Consider the following 22,037-nt stretch of genomic DNA (forward strand, 5'->3'; position numbering starts at 1 on the left):
TTCTAGAGAAACTCCATTTCAAACCACTACAACCAATTTTATCTTGAGATAACATATGAATGAAGTCTATGCATGGAACATGGCGGGTTCACAATAATACTACTGAACAAATGCCATTTGTATATATGATACTATATAAAAATATGATTGGCTATTATGTATTAAATATTTATTACGACCCATGTCTGCTGAGTTCTTTGAACATCCATCATCTCATTTCACTCTCATAACAATCCTATGTAAAAGATATTCTGTGTTCTTATTTAATTGATGAGGAAACTGAGGCTTAAAAAACTTGACTAAGTCCACTCAGCTAGTAGGCCACTGGCTTGAGATACTGTCTGTCGATAAAAACACAGGCCACCTCTTTTAGAACAATGGTTAAAATCAAGTGGTTTTGCCAATACCCAAGCAAGCAGTTGGAAAAATCAGTGCAGTAACATACTCAAAAGCCTGTTTTAAAATGCTTCAATTTCTTATTAAGTCATTCAAAATTGCCCTCACGCTCAGCATATGTACTTTTATATCAAAAAGCAATTAAGATCCAACGTGGGCCAAATGTTGGTCTTCAGAGGTTCACAGCCCTCACAGCAGTGCGATGTAATTCAATATCCCAACATAGGGGCTCTGAAAGACAATGCTTGTGTTGGGTTGCAGCATCCGTTACCTCAGCCCAGACACGGGCCCTCTGTGTATAAACTATCAAAGCCCCACTAAACTTAAACTAAAATGCCGAACACGGCGACCTGGGCCACTTTAATCAACACCTGCTCAACAGTTTGCCTCTTTCCACCAGCCAGCAAAGGGAATGTGATCTGGCCTTCCTGCTATAAAGGATTGGTAGGCTGAAGGAACAACCTGAGCTGGTGCAGTTTAGATGGGATGGCAGTCTGATGGAGAGGGCAGACTTGGGGGAAAAGACAGGCACTGGCTGCCTTCAAGTTTCAGAGATTTTCTCTCCCAGCAGAATAGCAAATGAAGCAAGTCATTTTCCTCCTTTCCAAGGAGTGATATCACTTTTTTCAGACAATAAAATTCATGGAAAGTGAAATGGTTTGATTATCTTTAGCACCAGTAAATTTTATTGCAATCCATGGCCAAATATATTTATGTCCGGTTCTGATATACAACCTTAGCTTCTATCATTCAGAGGAAATTTGACTTAAAAGACATTAGTCATCAAGTCTGCCCCAAAGAGCTCAAGCAGCACTTTTCCTACTAGAATGTCCTGTACAAGAGGAGAGACGGACAGACTGCAGAGGGAATGATGCTGGCTCCCAAATCTGCCACTCTCCGGAAGCCCATCAGCCCCAGCATTAGCACAACCCAGCTGCAGAGACTCTTCTTGTTTCCAGCTAATTCATTCCATCTCTACCTTTTGGCCCACCCCGCTCTGAGTCTCTCCTTGCTCTAGCTGCACTTGTCCCTCTGTGTTGAGAGTTGCCATGCTGTCGTTGGTGCTGTCTGCCCACATTTCAACAACAATAACAACAAGGGTGGATTCAGATTTTGTGGGGCCTTAATTGGGTGGGAGTCGGGGAGCCTCTTTAAAGAAATACAGAAATATCTTAATTTTGCAAAATTTACAAAAATATATACAGTAAACATGAGAGCACATGGTGAAGGCTTTGGAAGAGATCTGTACAAAGGAGGGGGTGTGAATTTGAGCATCATTAGCTTCCCAGAAAGTTCATCTCTTACTAAGAGATGATAAGTAATAATGAATACTTATTGAGCAATGCCCAGAAAACCTCAGATCATCCTGTCTTGCCAGGCCAAGACCTTAAATATTTGCCATGTGATAATCTTTCCTTTACCTGGGGACAAATACTTTGAAAACCTGTACCAGAGGACACAAGGTTTGGTCTGTTCCATTCCTAAGAGATAATTTACATAGGTCTCCAAAAGAGGAAGGAAGGAAGACAAGAAATGTCATTGGGTCTTTACAGCTTCCTCAGTCTCATAAGGATGTTCACGTGCTTACTACAACTTTGTGATGTTTCTCTTGGGAAACAGGAGAAACCTACTTCTCAATGCCCCAAATAAGAAGAGTTACAACTCAGTGGTATTAAGTACATTCACATTGTTGTGCAATCATCACTACTATCCATCCACAGAACTCTTTTCATATTGCAAAACTAAAACTCTGTACCTATTAAACATGAACTCCCATCTTAACACTTTTTGACTATTTTTTGTTTTAATTAGTCAACATCGGGCCGCACGTTACTTAAGCACTTCTTGGCCTTGCTTTAGGCCTGTGAAATCTTCAGAACTGCTGAATTCTTCTCCATTACAAAACCTATGGCAAGACCCCAGCTAATTGGGCAGGGTTTTGACTTAGCTGTGTGATTCTTCAGCCTCTCTAAGATATGCCTGAAATGCAGCACTAAAGTAACTTCCCAGAATCTTGTTTTCTGTTATATTGGGATAAGTACAGTATGTACCTGTCATGAGAGTGTCAGGAGGATTAAATGAGATACTCAGCCAATATATTCCACAAATATTTATTCAGCTCCTAAAGACTGATCTGTGCACTTGGGCTACATCAGTACACAAAACAGATAATGATCCCTGCCATTGTGGAACTTAAATTCCAACAAAGGGAGGCAGATGGAAGACAGTAAACATAATTAATAACTAAATGATAGTGTATTGGAAGGTGAAACATTATGGGAAAAAAAGAATAAGTAGAGCAAGGTAAGAAGGATAAAGACTGCTGGGGTGGCGGCAAGTTGCTCCACTACTGCATTAGGTGGTCAGGGTGGGCTTCATTGAGAAGGTGACAATAGAGGAAAGACTGGGAGTTGGTTAGGAAGTTATTCTTATAATATGTAAAAGTACCTAACACAACACCCAGCACAGAGGAAGAGCTCAGTAAATATTAGCTGCTACTATAAAATAAATGATGATAATAATCATAAATACCTCCTTGATCTTGCCCGCAGGAGGTCTGACAAAGCTATAGAAGTAAACAATAAAATTAAAAATTTAATACCTTTCTTTGCATTATGTTCACAGTACATTTTTCTCTAAATAATTGATTTCTAGTCATCAGGTGTCCTTAAAGTGATGTAATCAATATGATTTTCAGAGAAGCTCTTATAAAACCAATTATCAATTGAGATCACAGATTTCTATATTAAGATATCCTGGACTTGATACTCAGCTATCCTTCAGTTATAACTCCCAATACTCAAGCCTACTCTCAAGTAGTGACTATCCGGAAACCCATCCTGAACCCATGCCTCCTCATCACATTTTTTTTTTTAATTTTATTTATTTATTTATTTATTTATTTATTTATTTATTTATTTATTTATTTATTTATTTTTCCCCCAAAGCCCCAGTAGATAGTTGTGTGTCATAGCTGCACATCCTTCTAGTTGCTGTACGTGGGACGCGGCCTCAGCATGGCCGGACAAGCAGTGCGTTGGCGCGCGCCCGGGATCCCAACCCTGGCCGCCAGTAGCGCAGCGCGCGCACTTAACCGCTAACCCACAGGGCGGGCCCTCCCCATCACATTTAAAGAGACATATACCCTGACAAGGCAGACATATAGACCTGTGACTGTGCCCCATAACTGCTGTGATCCATGGACTTACTTCAAGGGCTGGCTCTTGGGAAAGTTGTGAAGTTGGAAAAGTTTCACCTTCAGATTCTTAACCTTCCTATTGCTCACCATACCATCCCCCAGGTACCTGGTATCCAGCATCTCCCCCACCAACTCTGCCACCACTCCTAATCACCTCTTTGAACAGGCAAAGCCCCTCAGTCCTCTGAATTGGTGTGATGGTCAATTCTATATGTCAGCATGGCTGGGCCACAATGCCCAAGTATTCGGTCAAACATTATTCTGGATGTTTCTGTGAGCGTGCTTTTGGATGAAATTTACATTTAAATCCGTGGTCTTTGGGTAAAGCAAATTGCCCTCCATAATGTGGGTGGACCTCATCCAATCAGCTGAAGGCCTGAATAGAACAAATGGCTGATCTCCCCCAAGCAAGAGAGAATTCTCCAGCAGACTGCCTTCGGACTTCATCTGCAACATCAGCTCTTCCTGATTCACCATCAGACTGCCTTGGACTCAAACTGCAACTCCTTCCTGAGTTTCCTGCTTGCTGCCTCCTCCATTAGATTTTGGACTTGCCAAGTCTATATATATACACACACATCTTATAGGTTTTGTTTCTCTGGAGAATCCTAACTAATACACTGAGTCTTTCCTTCCCCATCACAGATACTTTGGCCTGGGGCCTTCCTACTCTCCTCTGGCCAAGGGCCAGTGAAGTGATCACAGAAAGGCAGGAAGTTACAAGGCTTCTTGAGTTAAGGAAGTAAGCGCCTTTGAGCAACTTCTTTCAGCTCTCAAGGCCTCTGATTCCCCACATGAAAAATGAGAAGCTTCAGGCTCAGAGATTCTCATTTTAATTCCCATCTTTGTCTAAAAGTCCTCTCTGAACAATTTAGGAGAGCTGGACTTATTCTCTGTATTTAAGTCTTTTATCCCAAATCATATCCTATTGTGTTGCATCACAATTCTCTCTCTTGAGTCTTGTTGGAAAAACTGTGCTTCAATAGAAAACTATCGTTTAGATCATACTCTTTCAGGTTGTCTGATTCTAGCGTCTTTCATTGTCTTTGAGTTATTTTACTATTTGGTAAATTGTGAGTAACTCATAGCAATGAAAATAATTCTTGTCTATAAATGTACAAATTATGACTTGTCTAGCAGAGATTATATTGACTTCCCTTTGCACTTGGGGAAAAATCAGTTTTGCTTCCACTTGCACATTCATTTCAATATTTCTGATCTATAAATGTTTCTGTTCTCCAGGTTCTCTATCCAGCTCTAACATCTGCCTGGTTCCTTCAACGATGATGAGTTGAGTAAAATCTTTAACACACGTTCATTTTATATCTGTATCAGACTCATGATTTTACCGTTTTTTTGAAAATTACCTTTGAATATGTTCTGTTTCCTCTGCTACACCAGGAACATCTTAAGTATATTTAGGATATTTTCTGATGAATGAACAAATGAATGAATGAACTAATAACTAAACATACTCTTTCTCCATGAGCACATAGGCATACTATATGCCTAGATAGTGGTTAAGAGGAAAAATCTGGATACCTCAGTTCATAACCTATTGCTGCTACTTACCAGCTGCATTACCTACAGTAATTCCCTCTACCTCACTTTTCCCATCTGCAAAATGGAGAGAAAACCCCCCCTAAAGGATTGGCAATAGGATTAAAAGAAATAATCCATGAAAAAGGCTTAGCAATATTCATGGTAGCCTTGTAAGTATTCAATAAATTGTACTTATTATCATCATTTTTAAGTAGGTTGACCATTTGGGCAATTGTACACATTCTATCTTTCTTTAAGCAGCCCCCAGAGTCCCCCATACCCAACAGGTGCTTCATAAAGGCTCATGACAGTGGTGGTGACCACAACAGTGCCAAAGCCTCCTAGTCTGCCAAGCTTAATAAAGTGTGTTATCCATTCTTCCAGACCACTGCTGGAGATGTTACAGCCTGACCTTCTATTGATCCCAACATCGTCCCAATGGACCTCGTTCCATTGTAATTTATTACAACAGCCAAATTGAATCCACATGACAGTTCTCAGAGCCAATTCTCATTGAGGTTCTCCCCATCCCCTGCCCCCACTCCTACTGCCCCCAAAGATTTGTGGAGACACTGAATTAGATGATTTACTCAATTCCAGATATTACAGCTATTGAATTCCTTTCTTTAATCTTGCACGTCTACCTACAAAACGATAAAGATGGCCTGGCATGATTTGCTCTGTACTCTCGTAAATTTATTATTAATGTGGAGTCAGTAACCTTCACTTGCCTGCTCAATTCTTCCCAGCCATGGTCTTTATCTTGAGGAATTCAAGTTGCTTGTTGCTACTGACATCTCCTATATTCCTCAAGCCTTTATTCTCAGTCAGAAAGAAGCAAGTCCAGAAAGATAGCTCTCTGGCTGCAGGCATTACTGCACATAAATAACCACAGGATTGAGCAGATTCCACATGCAAGTTTGCCAAAAGATGTCTGAGCAAATTAGTGCCTCCCATGCACTGTAAGGCAATTTCAATAGCTAAAATTGATGTTCTTGATTTTTCCTTCAATTCAACACAGAGATGGTGTCTCAGGCCCTTTCCCTATTGCAGCTCATTTCTTTTGTAAGTATTTTGGACATTATTTTCTACCTTCTTCTCTCCATGGGCTAGACTAATCCACACTGACACTCCAATTGGGGGACTTATCTAACTGAACAAGTTTGTCAACTACTGTAACACTTACCACAGTTCTGCTTAGTTCCCATATCCTTGTTCATAGAGATGCTACAAAAGGAGGGAAAGAACTTTAAGGGATGAATTATTTAGAGAAAAAATTAGCTCAAAATTTTAAGTGAAGGTCTTGTGGCACTGATGTGAAAAAATATATAAACCACAGAGAAATGTACAACAAAAGTTTGAACTATAAACGGAAATGAAATACCAAACCAAAGACACAATTACAGTTCCTCAAGAACTGTTTCCAAGATTTTAGATTTGAATATGGCAAATAACATATATTTCCTTATGACAATCGCCATGTTTACCAGAGATTTAAGTTAAAGTTATTGTAAACAGAGCAAATATATAAATTATCTTGCATGCTTAACTAAGTTCCGTATCTATGACATTCAATCAACTGCTATCAAAATATTTCAAAAGGGAAGTTGAAAGCAGAGGAAAAGGAGCTGATACACGCATGGGTATAAACATGCATTACTGTGACCAACTTAAATTAGCAAATAAAAGTTTCATGTTATTTATAGAAGGTTTTTTTCATATTATAAGCCATAAGTCTGAATTCTCCTTAAGGTTAAATATTTATCTTGTTCATTGCATTATGTAATAAAAATATTTGATATGATAAATATTTGATATGAGATTCCATTTAAAAAAAAACTAATTTTATTTTTAAAAGAAAAAGCTATTTTATTTCTTTTTTTTTAAAAAAGAGATACAATATGACGCTTATATGTAAACCAATTATTTTAAAATAAAGTAGTACTATGCCTTTAGAAATAAAAGAGAAACAAAATAAACAATAAAAGGACTCTTTCTAATTCAGGCTTCAGGGCAGAACTACACAACTCTGCACGTTTCAGGATCTGATGTGAGCTTTCTGGGGTTATCTGGTGCTCATCAGACCAACTTTACACTTTTAAAAGGCTTGGTCAATTACCATATATCTGCTCCAGGGGCGAAAGCAACATCTATGTTACCTCCTGGCCACATTCCAAACCAGTGCTTACTATGAATGCTAGAAAATGGAGGTGGATGGACACAAACTCACTTGTATTACAAAATAATAATAATGATGATAGAAGGTCCTTTCTTCTTCTTCTAAACACAAAAAAGTTCTGGTTTGTTTTCCTTCTAAAAATAATTAAATGTCATCATTTCAACATCACACATCACACACACACACACACACACACACACACCTCCCCACCCTTCAGGGCCTTTTCCACTAGTCCATCACCAGAAGAGTTTACTCTATCTGAATTCCAATATAACTTTGCTAGTGTAGCATCAAAGCTCTGGTTTCTGGTCTCAACTCTGAGCTCACCTGGGGTAATGCACTTGATTTCCGGCTCTCAGACCCCTCCACTTCTCCACTATCTAGGCTATTAGACTAGACTGTTTCTCAAGACTACTTCAGCGCTAGCATGCTGCACTGTTACGACTCTGGCTTCAGGATAACTTCAGGGATAAAAGACCCGTGTGGTTATGAGACAGAATGTTTCATAAATAATAGAAGTTATCTTTAAAAGTATTATCTCTAGAATGAACTATTGATAAAGGCTACAAGACAGATGAATTTCAAATGCATTATGCTAAGTGAAAGAAGCTGGACACAAAAAAGCTATCTATTGTATGATTCCATTTCTACGACATTCTGAAAAAGACAAAACTATAAGCATGAGGAACAAATAGGTGGTTGCCAGGGACTGAGGGCTGGGGAGAGAGACTGATTACAGAGGAGGCAGCACGAGGGAGGTTTCTGAGGTGACAGAACTGTCCTGTGTTATGATTGTGGAGGTAGTTACACAACTCTATGCTTTTGTAAACAAAACCCATAGAACCATACAACACAAAGAGTGAATTTTATTGTATGCAAATTCAAAATTAAATTAAAAATGATCTTTATAAAATAATTCCATTTTCTTTCCAAGTTCTTTGAAAGAGCCAATGGGTCTAGCATTTAAATTCTGATTTTTAATATAAAATAATAATTTACTGGGGCCAGCCCGATGGCATAGTGGTTAACTTTGCATGCTCCGCTTCAGAGGCCAGGGGCTCATGAGTTTGGATCCCGGTCATGGACCTAGGCACCACTTATCAAGCCATGCTGTGCAGGCTTCCCACATATAAAATAGAGGAAGATGGGCACAGATGTTAACTTAGGGTCAGTCTTCCTCAGCAAAAAGAGGAGGATTAGCAGCAGATGTCAGCTCAGGGCTAATCTTCCTCACATACACACACACACAAAATAATAATAATGATAATTTATTGTATACCAACAGTGATGGGGACTTTGTTCATTGAATAAATACCTCCTGAACACCTACTATGTCGAGAATTGAGACCAAAAGTGAGATGTGAGCTTATCTTCATTCTAAAGATAGGGGAAGTGAGGCAGAGAAAATGTAAGTAACTTGCCTAAGGTTAAAAAGCCCATAAGCTGAGATTCAGTCAGGCCTGTCATAGTCCCTGCTCTTAACAAACTAATTATGCTGGTGTGTGCATATAAGTATATATATGTGTGTGTGCATAAACTCTTTATAACAAAAATAGTGTCAGTCTATGGTGGTGAGGGTGTGAGAAAACAGGCATTCTCTGATCATTTTCTGTTCATACATATTGTAAACAGTTTATTTCAATTAACAAAATAATGTGACTATCTTTCTTTGTCATTACCTATTCTTCTATAATATCATTTCTATTGGCTGAATTTCCATGTAGGAATATATCATCATTTATTTAGTCACTCCTCCACTTTATAATGTTTCACTGATCAGCCAAAAAAAACAATTTAAAGAACCATGCTATGAACAAGGCTGTGGCTAAATCTATGCCTACAACCCTAATTTTTTCTTAGGATGAATTCCTAAATGAAGAACTGCCAGATGAAGCAGCTTTGGTCAACTGTACCCATTTGTCTTCCTCCAGCTACCTGACATTTTATACCTGCCATCTATCTCTTTCAAAGAACGCTTCCCTATAAGCTTTAATAAAACGTGTTGGTTACACGAACGGCAGTAAAGGATCCTTGGGTCTATTTCTACCTTCCCACCTGGCCACCCTTGTCTATGCCTCCAGCTGTTCAAAAGTTCACATTCATAATTTGGAGAGAGCCTCAGTAGATGTATGCTACCCTTCATACACTTTTATAAGTCAAAGTATCATATGCAACCTAAAGAATTTAACTTCATATTTCAATACTAAAGAAAGAAATATCTCCACTCCAAGTCAATCGGCGCTATTCATTCGAGTACATCCTGTTTGCTTAGCTTTGCTTCATTCAGACTTTACTCACAAAAAAGCTACAGAATGCAAGAGAAATTTGGGAAGACCTCAACCTTGGGAGCAAATGACTTACTTCCCATTGCACCAGGAGGAATGTCTGAAGCAAATAATAAATATGGCCTTGAAAAGAAGTACACCTTGTTCAACTCTATCAAATATTTAGAATATATATATAAAAAAAAAATCTCAAACTTGCTATGTAGGTCGTTACATGTTAGAATTGCCTCTAGGCTATAATCACTTGTGATCTACACCAGAGCTCAGCAAACTATAGCCCATGCATCAAACCTGGCCCACTGCCCATTTTTGTAAATAAAGTTTTATTGGAACATAGCCATTCCAATTTGTTTACTCACCCTGAGTCTCACCAGAACTTTGGATAGATTTGTTTATTCTTTCTACTACATTTCAATTTTCCAGCTAATGTTTATTAAGCACCTACAAAGTGCCAAGCACTGTGCTTGGTACTAGGGATAAAAAGTAAGACCCAGTTACTTCCTTTGGTGAGTTCAGGATTTAACGGGGAAACAGACACGAACACATAACACCACATTTTAAGATACCTCAGTTATGCAACCTGAAATAGTAGAATCTGAAATGTGTAATGAAGGCTTGCTCTCGTGCATACATTTTGAAATAATGCAAATCCCCCCAAAACTATAAAAATTCATCAAAACTCCTATGGTTTCTAAGCTGAGCTGTTAATGTCATTGGAAGCCGCTTTCATTACAGTTACAAGCGATACCACTTAATGAGCCAACAACCCTTGTCAGTAGCCTGTGAACTCCACTACTGTATACAAACCTCTGGATTTCTGTGAGAGGTGTGTTACTGCTGAACAGTTATTTTAATATGCAATTGTATCAGTTTTCTCTTTCTGTGTAACAAAATACCACCAATTTCGTGGCTTAAAACAACATCCATCTATCAGCTCACAGGTCTGTAGGTCAGAAGTCCAGCACAGCGTGGCTGGGATCTCTGTTCAGTGTTATCACAAGGATGAAATCAGGGTGTTGGCCAGAATGAGTATTTGTCCAGGGACTCTAGAAAAATGTCTAATCTAATCTAATTATGAGTGTTAAATGCATCTTCAAATCCACAGTGGAAAACTTCTCATGCATTGAGTCCCCGTCATATTTTGAATCTCTGACTTCCCTGTCTTTGACCTTAGTATACAGATTTAAGGGGCTCATGTGATTAGGTCAAGCCCATCCAGATAATCTCCCTTTCTTAAAGTCAACGGTGCCATAAGACAATCTAATCACTGGTGTTAAATCCATTATATTCACGGTTTTGGGTATTATTCAGGGAATGTACACCAGTGAGGTGGGAAATCATGGGGCCATCATAGAGTTCTACCTACCATAGCACTTTTGTTAGAATTATAAGTCGATTTTATAAACTATCTTATCCAAGGGCTGATCACATGTTGGTGCTATTGCTGGTTCTCAAAAATCAGCAACCTAAAAAGGAGGTAAGTGTGATAAAATGTTATGATGAAGGCCCCAAATCATCATATACTCTGTTGTATTAATTTAGAATTCAGCTTCCGTGAAAATAGTCTGTTTAAAGCAGTTCCATCTTTTAGTTTGCAAAAAGTATAGTATAATCAGCTAAGGATAAAGAAAAAAATTGGCAACGAGACTGGAATATCAGAACAGTATTAAGGCGCCCCTCACCCACAATAACTGTAGAGTTATATGCCCCCAAGAACACATCACCCCTAATTTACATTTATTCTTATGGGAAACTTAGGCACATATTATAAAAGTTTTGAATTATGGACTTCTCTGTACAATATAACATGATAAATGCTAATATAGATATGTGTAAACTCTTCACAGCAAAGGAGAATCCACTGCCAAACACAGGATAAGTAAAAAAGACAGAATATTTTCCTTTCCACATAAATAAGGTTGATTTAAATCAAATGGCTTGGGGAGTATGTGGGAAGAAAAACAGAATCATCTCCAGACAGAAATATGTAAAGGCTCAACCACCTCTAATCCCGTATCACAAAACAACAACAGCTGGCAGCTGAGACTGACAGATTTGTCAAGATGCCTGTACCCACTAGGGTAGCAGCCACAGTCCAGGCACTCTGGGCATTTTTATTTTATATCTTCAAGGGATTTTGCAGGTAATTATAAACAAACCTTAAAAAAAAAATCCATCATGCTGAAATTGAGTACAGAATATAAGGTCTTAACCCAGAAGCAAATATTTATCTAAAAGAGAATTTGCCTCCCCTGGCTCAGGATCAGCTCTCTCATTGAATAAGAATCAGTTCTCAGCATGATCTGGCCCTGAACTGCATTTTGAAATAACACAGATAATCGTTATTGCCACTTGCAAGTCACAAGGGACTGGAAGAGAATATTTATAATAAAGAAGTCAAAATGACTCTCAAATCTTAATTATAAAATATATTTGATTGCTAGAAGACATAAGGAACAGAAAAACTTCTAATTATGAAATTTGTTTCCTAAATGGGGCAGGGAGTGTGGTCCCTCTATATTAAATTACTTCTAATTCCACCAAATGCACTGTGCTGCCTCTTCCAGACAAACCTTTGCAAATGCTATTCTCACTGCTTTGATTGGACAACACTTCCTAGTCCCTGAGATCTCGGTTTAGTCATCAACTTTTCCAGAAGTCCTCCTTGACCATCCCACTCCCCACAATAGATGAGGTGCCTCTCCCGTGTGCACGAGGTACCTGGCTGGCATAGCACACATCATACACTGCCCTGTAATTTCCTAAATATGTTTAGTGTTTTTTTCCATGAGTTCCCAGAGGGAAGAAACTATACCTTCTTCAATAGCCTATGTATCCTCCAGTGCCTGTAGAGGGTCCACATCATTACAGATGGTGAATATATATTGTTGGATGACTGGATGGTAGGAAGAAAGGAAGGCAAGCTGGCCAGAATAGGGCAATGGTGCCCAAGGCCTCAGATGTCATGGCGCATGCAGAGAAGAAAGAGGAAAAGTGTAACCAGAGTCCAGGTTCTGTCACTAACTAGCTCTGTGACCCTAAACAAGTCATTTCATCCCTCAAGACCTCTGTGTCCTGAGTGGAAAAATGAAAAGGTTGGACAAGGAGGATCCATCAAGTCTCTTGCAGGTATACTGTTCTTTCATATCTTTCTGTCTTCAGGATTGTGCATGCTTCATCAGCATATCCATTTTTACATGTCTTTTTTTTTCTTTTGAGGAAGATTGGCCCTGTGCTAACATCTATTGCCAATCTTCCTTTTTCTCTTTTTTCTCCCCAAAGCCCTAGTACATAGGCGTGTATCATAGTTGTAGAGTTGTAGCTGTTCTATGTGGGACACCGCCTCAGCATGGCTTGATGAGCAGTGAGTAGGTCTGCGCCCAGGATCCGAACTGGCGAACCCCACACTGCCGGAGCGGAACACCCAAACATAAGTGCTATGCCATAGGGTGGGCCCTTTACATGTCTTTTAAAGTCAAATAATATTGGGTTGTGTTCAATAGAACCAGGAGGTAGAAAGATGGAGCTAACTGAGGACAGTGCCTGCAGATGCTGAATGAACGCATGCATGAATGAGCAGACTTCCCTAAATCTCTGTAATTGCCCATCAGAAGGTGAATTTTTTAGCTTTGGTTCTTTTGATATTAAAAAATGTCATTTCATCAATGTCATCTCTAAGAGAAGGGCAACTTCAAATCCCTTAGAAGAAAAGCAACATACACAATGGAGGAGGCTGGTGAATTCACTGCTTCACAAAGAAGTTTAGGATTACCAAGGAAGCCACAATCTCTACTCAAGAGACACAAAGTTACCTTCAAAATATCACTTCATAGGGGCAAAATAGACTTCCGACAATAGGATCAATTGGTTAAAATCACCAAGCTGTTTTGCCCTTAGGCCATCACTAACACTGGGCAAATAATTACAGCCAAGAGTAACAGCCATGTAATGCTTGGTGATTATTTGTCCTGCGACATTTAATTAGCACTAGAACCCTTGGCTTCAACTTCATGCCATGATAAAGACACAATGTATTAAATGATGCCAGAGCAAAGATGCCTCTGCTTAGACCGGTAATATCCTGCTACCCTACAAACACAGAATACATATAGAGAATTCATTATGTGATATAGTAAGTTAGCTTTTTTCTTATATTTTCTAGACTGATGAAGGCACTGTTCAAAAGAAAACTGGCAAACCACAAACACTAATCTAGATAATACTTTTTTAGTTGCAAAAATTTAGGCAACATATTAGTTAAATCTACATTCAGGCCACATTGAACAAATAATGTTACCATATCCCAAATGACTAGATAACATATATGAAAAAAATATATTAAATGTCAATGTAGAAATCAGGTTTTCAGCCCAAAAGGCTGCTAAAATAAAGTACATTATTTTTGTCAGAAAAAAAATTAGTCTTAAAGGTCACTTTTCCAAATGACTGGAATGCTGGCATTTAGCCAAAGAAATTTAAACTAGGTGATACCAGCTGGATGATCCGTCTCTGTTCTGTCTAAATCAGATGCTTTATTTGTATTATATGTTCCCTATACCATAGCTGACCAGCATGCCCCTGCAATTAGTTGATATGATGAGTGTGGTCAGATCAGTTTTAATAATTCTAATAGTTTTAATAGCTCAAGAGTGCATACATACTCTTTATATTTACAAGTATGGATTATTATATGTTAAAATTATAAAAGAGAAAGTAATAGTAATAGTTCAAACATCATACACACTCATACACACACACACATACATATCCTCTGGTTGAAAATCACTGCCTTAGACCCATGGCCACCTTGGTTGTGGCTCCAACTTCTGGATGCCAGCCCAGTTCCTGGCTTCATATGCAGAGTGAGCTCGCCTACACTGAAGTCAGACCTTAGCTGACCCATTTACGGCAAAGTGGAGCAGCTTCCCAGACTGTTTCCTCTCGGGACTGAGTGAGGAATCTCCCAAATTGTGAGTTCATCTACAACCAGTCCAGGAAAGTGCTTAGACGTCTCCAATCATCTTTTGAGCTCTAAGTCCTTTAAGCCAACAACTAAAACAAAGTGAAAATATGATGAGAACAAAAATGGTGCAATCCTTTGAAAACGAAGCAGCAAACAATCCAATGGCTTAGAATGGTACATGAAGACTCTCACGGGGGAAAAAACGAACAAAAACTGAAGGTCACCACAATCCTTCCTTTTTCTAAATATAGCATAACATATTTTTTTAAAATCCAGGCCTGATGTTATATTTTATTAATTTAATTGGTTACCTATTTTTCATCACATTATTTAGTAACTGCATCTCTGCCAGTTTGGCATTAAAAATAGGCATCTTTGTGTATCAACCTGAAGTAAGTTCCTCAAATTATAACTTAACTAATCCCTAAAAGTTAATGATCCCACTTGTCTCACGAAGGAGGTAGGATCATAAAGTAGAAAAACACCAGAATACGGTAGTGGTGAAGAAGAGCTCCATCACTTCCTTGCCATGTGACTCTAGGTAAATTACTCCCTAAACCACAGTCTCTCATTGTAAAAATAGGGATTATGATAGTCCCTACCTGCCATTAGGTTTGTTATAAGGACTCATAACCTAAGGATGCCAAACCTGTAGCACAGTGTCTGGTATATAGTAAGGGCTCAATCAATAGTAGATAATCTTTTTGTTATTAAAATTATCACTTGCATGGTCATAATTGGAAATGACCATGGATAATTAGCAATTTCATAGTATCATTCTCATAAATACCATAGCTCTAACAACAATCCAGTAAGTTAGAAGTGAGAACTAGAGGAGGAAGCTTTCTTTTTGCAGAACAAGATAGTCTTCTCTCTAAATACCGCATTTTCTTTTTATTAGAAAGGAAAATGAAGGAAGAATGGCTAAGCTCCCTTACTCAAGGCTTCATCCCTTTTTACCTTCCCAGGGTAATGGAACTGAGGCTGGAGGTGTTAGATGTGGGTAGAGCAACAGTCAATTCCTCATCTGTGTTTTATTATTCATGGGATGGTTCCATCTTGCAGCCTACACAGAACATACTGTCCTGGCAACAACGAGTGGGTTTGACATTTCATTGGGGCAAATGACTCTTCTCACAGCTAACAATATTCTTCGTCCAGGAGTGGATCTCAAAGTGATTTCTTTACTCCCAAGTCCTCATTCATTCAGAATTTGCTGATGTAATTTATTCACACAATGCATATTGATTGAGGATCATTATCTGCCAAGAATTTTGCAAGGAGTAAGGTATCTTGATGATCACGGTTGGGGCACTCAAGGAGCTTAGTCCTGGGAGAGAAGCCAACATTCACTAAAGGGACACAAAACTTCAAACTGAGCCAAGAAATGGTTCTCTAAGAGCGTAAAACGTCTCCCAGCCTGCAGTGTCAGCAAAGACTTCCCTGAGTAAGTGACACAAGAACTGAATGGAAAGCTCAGGTGTAAAGCTTGGAACCACATTTCCCAGATTCCTTTTAGGGAGGGTCTGGTTAGATCCTGCTAATGAGAAGCACTTGTGTGAAATTTGGAGCTCTGTCCCAGGACTTTGAATCTTGACCAACAGCTTGATATAAGGGCAGAGGGAGGATGGTGAGAGGGCAGCGATCAACAGGGAAGACACTTGACCAGACACTCCTGGTTATGAGATCATGGCACTGGCTGCCTTCTCTTAGTCTCCTAGAGCCATCCTGGTTCTTGATCATCCTTAATCTGGTTCTACCAGCCAGACACTAGGGCTCTGTACATTCTTGCAAGCAATTCCCTTTTGCTTAAGGTAGCCAGAATTAGCTTCTCCTGTTTGCATCCATCAAGTGGTTTGGTCTGGTAGCATGCCACATTGCTCTCCACTGTGCTTATATTTAGGATTATGCATGTCTATCTCGCCAATGAGACTGTCAGCTTCTTGAGGGACTGGAGAATATCTTATTTCTCTTTGAACCTCCAGGACCTAGAGTAGTGGCTGACTGACACATAGGAAACAATCAGTACATGCTAAATGAACATGATTTTGCACATGTTCAAAAAATTAGGGGGTTTGCCAATAATAAAAATAAAAGTGCAACTGGATGTTTAAACACTGAGAAAGAGCTCAATTGAATCAAAAAGTCTTCTATACCTTACACCAATTTTATACTAATGTGGAAATCTCTATGTTCCAGAGTCATTTTCTCAGATATTACTTTTTTTGATAAACTTCATGAAGAAACCCAGTATGTTAATAACCATACTCCCCACAGCATCCTTATCTTTGAGCTCACTGTCATTCAGAATTTTCACCACCCCACTTCCAAATGGGTAAAATAGAGCTGCTGAAGCAGCAGGTCCATATAGTCCACTCCCAGGAGCCAACTCCACTCACCTCTCCCTACCCTTTCACCCACAGGGCAATCCATGAAGCCCAGTAGGCAGCTAGTAAACTTAGCTTCCAGAGAAATCACCATCTGCTTTTCTACCCCCAATAAATAAAGTACCTCTGCTTTATAAATTCACATTGCTCGTGGGACCGAGACCTAGAATGAAAATGGAGATAGAATTTTTGTCTAATTTAATGGCTTTTAAAAAAATTTCTTGGGTAGTAAGTTTATGCTGCAAGAATCTATGAGCTACACAACAGTTTGAATTTGATCTGGTTCAAATAATGCTACCATGTCCTAAAATCCTGGGCATCGTACACTTTCCAAATGTACAATGTCATCACGGTTTTACAACACTTCCTACAAAAACTCAATAGTCAGACAGCACTTCATCAGTTGAAGTTTGAATTCAGGTACGGGAACAGTATGCTATGGCTGTAGCATGAAAACCATGCTGCTCCTCTGACTTTATTATCATACATGTACAATTTTCATACATGTACATCTTTGTCCCCTACTAAAAGAACTTCGTATCTTGGAATTATGAAGTAGAGCCAAAAATATGGTGGTAGGACCAAAAATCCATTCTCGATGACTTCTGTTTTCCAACAAAAGCTTGATCGCAGATATTCTGCCACCTGAATAAACAGATATTCTCTGTTTATTCAACTTTACTTCCTTCCTCAAGTAACAAAATGCTTAGAGCATCGGTCCATGCCTGCTCTCCAGACATATGACTTGTCCATGTGGCTTATGGAGTACACAAGACTTCTGAGACCCAGGGGTCTGAAGGTAAAGCTGACAGATACAAGGTGCAAGCCCAGCTTCGCCAGGTTAAACATGGCAATGAAAGGAGCATACCCAGTTCTACTGGCATCAAAACACATTGCTGGCTGCCAAAGAGTCTAAGAGAAAGAAATATTAAGTAATACTGCACCTCTGACATTGACATGAGTTTATTATTCTTCCATGCCAACACACCCTAATCCAAAGCTTATGCTGTTCCAACCCAGGCCTGCCCTAACACAACCAATTACTCTGAATGTGGTCAAAACTCTAAGGAGTTTCCAGTCGCAAAGACAATGTTTCATTGGCCCATTAGCTTCTGTATTATTTCCACATTTTGAGTCAGTTTCTGAATTGTGTGTATCACTTCTTTAGGGATTGTTTCTCTTTCACATTGCAGGTATAAGAGAACTCCTGCCCCTTCACTATGCCGCCAGTGGTTTTATTTCCTCCCCAAATGTACTGGTAAATACTCGGCGAAAAAAACTTGAAGCTGAACAAGCTCTCCAAATATACATGAAATATTTCCAGATCCATTATCTACATGGTTTAAATATGTGGGATTATGATCATGTTGCCCAAAGGAGACGAAAAATACAACCAGCTTTGTTCTAGAACTTCCAAACTAGTTCTTTTGAATCTGGCTGTGGGGGAAGTTTAAAATTTTGCAATATATGCACATCAGCAAAAATGGCCATTTGTCACTTCTGCATTGAAAGTGTCTTCCCAAAATCTTTACTGAGAAAATTGTTGCCATTCATTCCTCAAGAATGAGAGTGCTCAGTCTCAACTCCTGGTGAAAAGAAGCAATTGTGATGTTCTTCCTCAATTCACTCTCACATGTGGTGTTACCATCACAAAATCTGAGGTCCAAAGGAAAAGGAGGCTTATTCTCTTAATTTGCAATAACGATTTTATTCTATTTTCACAAAGACAAAAAACTTGCATCTAGGTTGCATGACCTTGGGCAAGCCTACCATAAGCCTCAGTATCCCTCAGTTTCCTGGGGTTAATAATTGTACCTGCCTCACAGGGTTACGGTCAGGAGTAAGCAAAGAATGCTCGTAACGAGTATAGCAGAGTATCCAGCATACAGTGTTCAACATAAGTTCAATAAATGTCAGCTTTTGTTATCATTCACTGCTGGGGATTTTATTTTATTTTTTAATTTTTTGTTTATAGCAGTAACATTGGTTTATAACATTGTATAAATTTCAGGTGTATATCATTATGCTTCTATTTCTGCATAGATTACATCATGTTCACCACTCAAATACTAACTACAACCCATCACGACCCACATGTGCCGAATTATCCCTTTCGCCCTCCTCCCTCCCCCCTTCCCCTCTGGTAACCACCAATCCAATCTCTGTCTCTATGTGTTTGTTTATTGTTGTTATTATCTACTACTTAATGAAGGAAATCATACGGTATGTGACCTTCTCCCTCTGACTTATTTCACTGGGGATATTTAATGAAAAGCCTTCTTTTGAATCTTTAGTACGTACTCCAAGAACTGCCACTGTAACTGTTTCTCTGTTAGGCCCACCTGCCCTAGACAGTCTCTTCAATTCAGGGGTCCTCTGTCACCTCTTCCCAGCTCTCTTCTAATCATCTGTATCAATTAGCTGGAGCTGCAAAGGAGGGATCCAACTACCAGGGCTTTGTCTGTAAAGATGTCTACAGAAGCATATTAATAATACGATCCATCAGATCACCAGTATCGTGAGAGTGAGGATGGAAGCCACTGGCGATGGGGATGGATTCTGGGTGCGCAACTTGTGTAGCTGCACACAGCCACACATTCAGAAGGGCGCTATACTTGGTTTAATGCTCTGCTATTACCATCTGGAAATTGTCAACACTTTTTGAACAAGGGGGCTCACACTTTATTTTGCACTGGGCCCCATTTATGTGACTAGTTGTGAGTTCTGAACAGACAGTGACAAGAATTGTTTTATGTGTTGAAAGGATTACTCCAGCTCCTGTGTTAAGAACAGACTGTAGGAAAGGTAAGGTTAGAGGCAGGAAAAACAGCTAGGATGCTGTTGATATAAACAAAGTGAGAGTGATGGTAGCAAATGACACCAAGAGGAGAGGTCAGTGAGATTCCATTTGCCTGCAGCTGCAGCATGAGTGTGTGGCAACACGCCTGTCTACGGCAGTGTCCTGGCCAGCCAGCTCCTGCTGCCCACCACTGGTTCCCTCCCAGTTTCCATGCTGGCTGCCTGTTAATCTGAGAGCCCTATGTCTTTTCATTACATTTCTTTTTCATAAAAGAGCAGGTGTTGGTTTCTCTTTTTGCCTATCCTTTTCCTAGGGGAAGGCAGGGGACCCTATGGTCCCACCAAACCTTTACAGAGTAGCAAATGGGAATTCTCTAAAGGAAAATCAGGGTGCTGTCACAAAATCTGGATCCCCTACAATGGAGAAAATGAGCTGCTGAAAGAAGGAAGGAAAGAAAGGCCGCAAGCAGGTCAAGCACCTTCTGTGTTAGGTCATTGTAGTCAGAACATTCCACACGTTCTCTCTTTGATTCCCATTAAGTAATGAGTGTAAATGTTTCCCCTCTCCCCCAAAATCTGTAAGGGTTTGGCAGGATAAGATCTACCAAAGTTTTATAAATACAAAATGCATCCAAAATACCTTTAGACCCACAAAATACATCGCTCAACTCTCAGTAGGGAAAAAGGAAAAATTACCTAACTTTTTAGGCTTTTTATAATTTTAGACTTACACCTAAATTTATACAATTATTTCTATGTTTAAGCTGGCAAATGAAAAAAATCATCACTACTTAGTTTTCAGGTAATCAAATAGAAAATTCATCAGGCCATGCTAAAAGCGACATGATACAACCACCAGTAAGTTAAATACCAGTAAGTTAACAGTTTAAACTTCCTAATCTAAAATTCTTAAAAAATAATTTCTTCTTTTCACGTCCTCAAAAATTTCTCTGAAATGACAAAACATGGATGATACCAATTCCCATCCTGAAGGCCGTATGTCAGCTACTCACCTTTTTCTGAAGGACATTGATTTTTCTTTCCTTCACTTCTAACATATCCTTCATGTCACGAATCTCTCCGGCCAGCGTCCCCTTCTCTTCCGTGAGGTCCTGAAGCTGTTTTGTTTTTTTGTTGAGAAAAGATTCTTTCTCTTCCAGTCGTAATCTCAATGCATCTACCTGAAATCAGGAAAAAGAAAGAAGGCTGCAGTTTTACACAGAGGTCATCAGTCACCATCAGTCATGCCCTGGGAGGAAGGAAGGGCAGCAGTATGCCTTCTGAGCACAGCATGATCAAACCTCGATCATGGGCACCTCGATGTCATGCGTTTTCACAGCCTATATCTACCTTAAATGTGTCACTGAAGAATGATACATTTTTTTAAAATATAAGGTTTATATGAAATAAGACATTATGAAATAGTCGCATGTCTCCATACTGTGAAACCATAAGCTGGGAAACACAGCACACTGATACTCTGTCTTTGAGAGCCCAGGGAGGGGACAGTGCTGCTCATGCTCTGCAGCACCCTCCAGGAATATGCAGAACACAGTGAGCCACGCCACACACATCTGGAAGAACAAGATTGACACACAGAGAAACATTCTTAAATTAGAAAAATACATGTTGCCAAGAGGAAGTAAATACTGTGGAAATGACACCCATTCTCTAGCTTTATGAAAGACTGCTTTCCAAAGACTAAAGAAGGAAAAAAGACAAAGCATACAAAAAAATTCCTATTTCTACCTTAGCTCAAAAACTAGATTATTACAATTCTTGCTTTTTAAATGTCAGTAATAAAATGAGGAAACACAAGTTTTATTTTTTAAATTTAACATTCCAAAGACCATGTGCAAAAATGTTTACATGGGTGATGTGGGGTATTGGGGTGATGGAAGACTTTACTCCTCACCTTTCACACCAGGCATTTGATAGATAGTAGCTACATCAACAATCAGGAAGTAGCAATGCACACACGTTATTTAGAGATATCAAAATAATCAGGCCAAGAGTTAGAACAGCTTGTGTTGGGGAAGAAGAAACGGGACAGAGGTAAGCAGGGGGCTGCTGAATCTCATAGCAAATCTTGTTGTTTGCTCATTATACTACCAGCAAGTAAAAATTAGATGAAAAGGAAAAAAAAGACAAAAGTAAAAAAAAAAAAGGCTCTAGGAATACCATAATAAGCCAAAATAAATATATATGTAAATACCATGAGGACACAGAGTCAAAAGGCAACTTGGAACAATGGAAAGGGGACACTTAGGTTTTATGCTGGGTTCTG

The 22,037-nt window shown here is 39.2% G+C and overlaps 1 protein-coding gene across 12 annotated transcripts in view; it reads right to left on the reverse strand.

Annotated features, from left to right (window-relative positions):
• ERC2 (ELKS/RAB6-interacting/CAST family member 2) overlaps window positions 1-22,037 on the reverse strand; it is a 907,015-nt gene that overhangs the window by 517,452 nt on the left and 367,526 nt on the right. For all 12 annotated transcript variants that reach the window (XR_009222735.1, XM_058561400.1, XM_058561371.1 and 9 more), the window contains one exon: window positions 20,764-20,931. Coding sequence is in view for 11 of the 12 variants with exons in the window: in XM_058561400.1 (XP_058417383.1) it covers window positions 20,764-20,931 (168 nt within the window). In the remaining variant the exon portion in view is untranslated. The remainder of the gene's footprint in view (window positions 1-20,763; window positions 20,932-22,037) is intronic.

Source organism: Diceros bicornis, chromosome 2, assembly GCF_020826845.1.
Source record: "Diceros bicornis minor isolate mBicDic1 chromosome 2, mDicBic1.mat.cur, whole genome shotgun sequence".
In the NCBI taxonomy this organism is placed as follows: Eukaryota; Metazoa; Chordata; class Mammalia; order Perissodactyla; family Rhinocerotidae; genus Diceros; species Diceros bicornis.